The sequence below is a fragment of the Procambarus clarkii genome, chromosome 14 (genome assembly GCF_040958095.1).
Source record: "Procambarus clarkii isolate CNS0578487 chromosome 14, FALCON_Pclarkii_2.0, whole genome shotgun sequence".
NCBI classification, from domain to species: Eukaryota; Metazoa; Arthropoda; class Malacostraca; order Decapoda; family Cambaridae; genus Procambarus; species Procambarus clarkii.
Window position 1 is genome coordinate 5,396,953 of NC_091163.1, and position 3,990 is coordinate 5,400,942.

At 57.7% G+C, this 3,990-nt stretch overlaps 1 protein-coding gene across 1 annotated transcript; it reads right to left on the bottom strand.

Moving 5' to 3' along the window:
* Positions 1-281: 281 nt before the first annotated feature.
* LOC123770073 (serine-rich adhesin for platelets-like) lies at positions 282-3,478 on the bottom strand. The gene is made up of 2 exons (XM_045761747.2): positions 3,438-3,478; positions 282-2,349 (listed from the first exon to the last, which is right to left on the bottom strand). Exons 1-2 carry the CDS (start codon positions 3,476-3,478, stop codon positions 282-284), a joined length of 2,109 nt encoding a protein of 702 aa, XP_045617703.2.
* Positions 3,479-3,990: the final 512 nt, after the last annotated feature.

The window sequence follows — 3,990 nt, forward strand, 5'->3', positions numbered from 1 at the left end:
GGTAAGAGTTTCTTTCACCGTGATGCCCCTGTTCATCTAGTAGTAAATAGGTACCTAGGAGTTAGACAGCTGCTTCCTGGGGATGGAGGCCTGGTCGAGGACCGGGCCGCGGGGACACTAAGCCCCGAAATCAATAAAGATAACCTCAAGATAGGTCTTCCAAGATCGAACTGACCCCAGCAGCAGTTCCACAACAGCTGACTAACTCCTGGCTACCTATTTACTGCTAGGTGAACAGGACCATTAGGTGACGGGAAACTTGCCATCTGCTGGCGGCGTTGTCAAGCTGGGGCGGGGTTGGTGGTAACGCTGTCAAGTAGGACAGGGCTGCTGGCAACGCTGTCAAGCACTGGGGGGCTGCTGGCAACGCTGTCAAGCACTGGGGGGCTGCTGGCGACGCAGTCAAGCATGGCGGGGCTGCTGGCGACGCAGTCAAGCAGGGCGGGGCTGCTGGCGACGCTGTCAAGCATGGCGGGGCTGCTGGCGACGCAGTCAAGCATGGCGGGGTTGCTGGCGACGCAGTCAAGCAGGGCGGGGCTGCTGGCGGCGTTGTCAAGCAGGGCGGGGCTGCTGGCGGCGTTGTCAAGCAGGGCGGGGCTGCTGGCGGCGTTGTCAAGCAGGGCGGGGCTGCTGGCGACCCAGTCAAGCATGGCGGTGCTGTCAAACACTGCGGGGCTGCTGGCGGTGCTGTCAAACACTGCGGGGCTGCTGGCGACGCAGTCAAGCATGGCGGGGCTGCTGGCGACGCAGTCAAGCATGGCGGGGTTGCTGGCGACGCAGTCAAGCATGGCGGGGCTGCTGGCGACGCTGTCAAGCATGGCGGGGCTGCTGGCGACGCAGTCAAACATGGCGGGGCTGCTGGCGACGCTGTCAAGCATGGCGGGGCTGCTGGCGACGCAGTCAAGCATGGCGGGGCTACTGGCGACGCTGTCAAGCAGGGCGGGGCTGCTGGCGACGCAGTCAAGCATGGCGGGGCTGCTGGCGACGCAGTCAAGCATGGCGGGGCTGCTGGCGACGCAGTCAAGCATGGCGGGGCTGCTGGCGACGCAGTCAAGCATGGCGGGGCTGCTGGCGACGCAGTCAAGCATGGCGGGGCTGCTGGCGACGCAGTCAAGCATGGCGGGGCTGCTGGCGACGCAGTCAAGCATGGCGGGGCTGCTGGCGACGCAGTCAAGCATGGCGGGGCTGCTGGCGACGCAGTCAAGCATGGCGGGGCTGCTGGCGACGCAGTCAAGCATGGCGGTGCTGCTGGCGACGCAGTCAAGCATGGCGGGGCTGCTGGCGACGCAGTCAAGCATGGCGGGGCTGCTGGCGACGCAGTCAAGCATGGCGGGGCTGCTGGCGACGCTGTCAAGCAGGGCGGGGCTGCTGGCGACGCTGTCAAGCAGGGCGGGGCTGCTGGCGACGCTGTCAAGCATGGCGGGGCTGCTGGCGACGCAGTCAAGCAGGGCGGGGCTGCTGGCGACGCAGTCAAGCAGGGCGGGGCTGCTGGCGACGCAGTCAAGCATGGCGGGGCTGCTGGCGGTGCTGTCAAGCAGGGCGGGGCTGCTGGCGACGCAGTCAAGCTGGGCAGGGCTGCTGGAGACGCAGTCAAGCAGGGCGGGGCTGCTGGCGACGCAGTCAAGCAGGGCGGGGCTGCTGGCGGCACTGTCAAGCATGGCGGGGCTGCTGGCGGTGCTGTCAATCAGGGCAAGGCTGCTGGCGGCGCAGTTAAGCAGGGCAGGGCTGCTGGCGGTGCTGTCAAGCAGGGCGGGGCTGCTGGCGACGCTGTCAAGCAGGGCGGGGCTGCTGGCGACGCTGTCAAGCATGGCGGGGCTGCTGGCGACGCAGTCAAGCAGGGCGGGGCTGCTGGCGACGCAGTCAAGCAGGGCGGGGCTGCTGGCGACGCAGTCAAGCAGGGCGGGGCTGCTGGCGACGCAGTCAAGCATGGCGGGGCTGCTGGCGGTGCTGTCAAGCAGGGCGGGGCTGCTGGCGACGCAGTCAAGCTGGGCGGGGCTGCTGGAGACGCAGTCAAGCAGGGCGGGGCTGCTGGCGACGCAGTCAAGCAGGGCGGGGCTGCTGGCGGCGCTGTCAAGCATGGCGGGGCTGCTGGCGGTGCTGTCAAGCAGGGCAGGGCTGCTGGCGGCGCAGTTAAGCAGGGCAGGGCTGCTGGCGGTGCTGTCAAGCAGGGCGGGGCTGCTGGCGACGCAGTCAAGCAGGGCGGGGCTGCTGGCGGTGCTGTCAAGTAGGGCAGGGCTGCTGGCGGCGCTGTCAAGTAGGGCGGGGCTGCTGGCGGCGCTGTCAAGCACTGCGGGGGTGCTGGCGACGCTGTCAAGTAGGGCAGGGCTGCTGAGGGCTCTCAGTATAGCACTATATGTACAATTTTAGGCCTCAAATAGCGGGTATTAGGCTTAGGATGGTTAGGCTAGGTTATATTAACAAATACAGAACCTTTTCCGGTTTGTCTAAATTGAATAGTACCAGATTCTAATTGTCCATTACGTCAATAATATGTGTGCGATGGTCAGCGTCGTTACTGTAATTACTATCTAAACAAGAGGAAGGGCTGTAATTACTATCTAAACAGATATTCAGAAGGGCCTTAACTTCAGCCACTAGGAAATCAAATCAGAAAAAAAATATTATAAAACTTGCTCAAAACATAACGGAAGATCCAAAGTTTTTTTTATGCCTATATAAGAAGTCTTTCTATGCCTATATAACAAGTAAAAACAAAAGAGACTCGCTAGAACCCATAAAAGATAACCAACCAAGTTACTATTGAGGATAAAAGGGTAGCCTATGATCTGAATTAATATCTTGCATCAGTGTTCATAGTTTAGAAAAGTTCAAGCATATTTATCGTGACAAGAAAGAAATACATCACAAAGGGATAGAGTAGCTTAGGCTATTTCTACTTCCCCCTAGTTTAGACAACATTCCACTCTCCGCACACATGTTTGAAGCAAGTGAAGACAAGGAATTAAGGAATATCCCCCATAACATGCAATATATTAAGGAAAAAAAACATTGACAAACTGAACAAACTCAAAAGCCTCAGGTGTGGACAAAATTCAGTCCAATAGTCGTTAAGGAACTGGCAACTGAACTGTCTACCACTAAAACTCCTTTTCAGAAACTTTCTGGACCAAGGGATAGTTCCGCAAGAATAAAAATATGCAAATATTACCCCTATTTTTTAAAAGAAAAGATAGAATGAGCTCGGCAGAAAACAACGTTTCGATGACTGAATTTCCATATCTGCAAGCTCACGGAGAGAGCCCAAAAGGCAGGGAACCATTCGCCATCTCACCGCGAACAATCCTAATAAAAATCACCGCGATATGATTTTGTTCAAAATAATTCCTGCTTCTTTGCCAGAAATTCAGACAAAGGAGCCCGGTAGACCACTGAAGGTTTTGATAAGGTACCAAGTGAAAGACTCGCAAGGAACTTACGGAATAAACGGTAGAATATACAAATAGTAGTAGGCATCCATCAGTCTCGGGAGACTATGGAGTTGCGCTCTGGCGTGGCCTCTCCAGGGCGCAAAGCCAGGGTAGGTTGATACGGAGAAGCTGTTGCCCATGCAGCCCCCTCTCCGCGGCGCCGAAAGTCTCCGATGGAAAGACAAACGCCAATACGATTGGTTCCAGCACCGTCGCATGAACCACGACTATATTAGTCGTATTGTGATCTTCATTTCTTCCTGGGAAGAACCAGCTGGGTCTTCACAGCCTTCCTGGGGAGAATTCCCTGCTGGCCGAGGGTTCCCTGTTGGCCGAGGGTTCCCTGTTGGCCGAGGGTTCCCTGCTGGCCGAGGGTTCCCTGCTGGCCGAGGGTTCCCTGCTGGCCGAGGGTTCCCTGCTGGCCGAGGGTTCCGTGCTGGCCGAGGGTTCTGGTATACCTGGTATATATATGGTTTGTAAGCGGTATACATTTCCCGCGAAAAGCATCACACAAGCGAAGATCGTCATTCCCGCCAAAACCAGGGAAATAAACAAGTTGCCG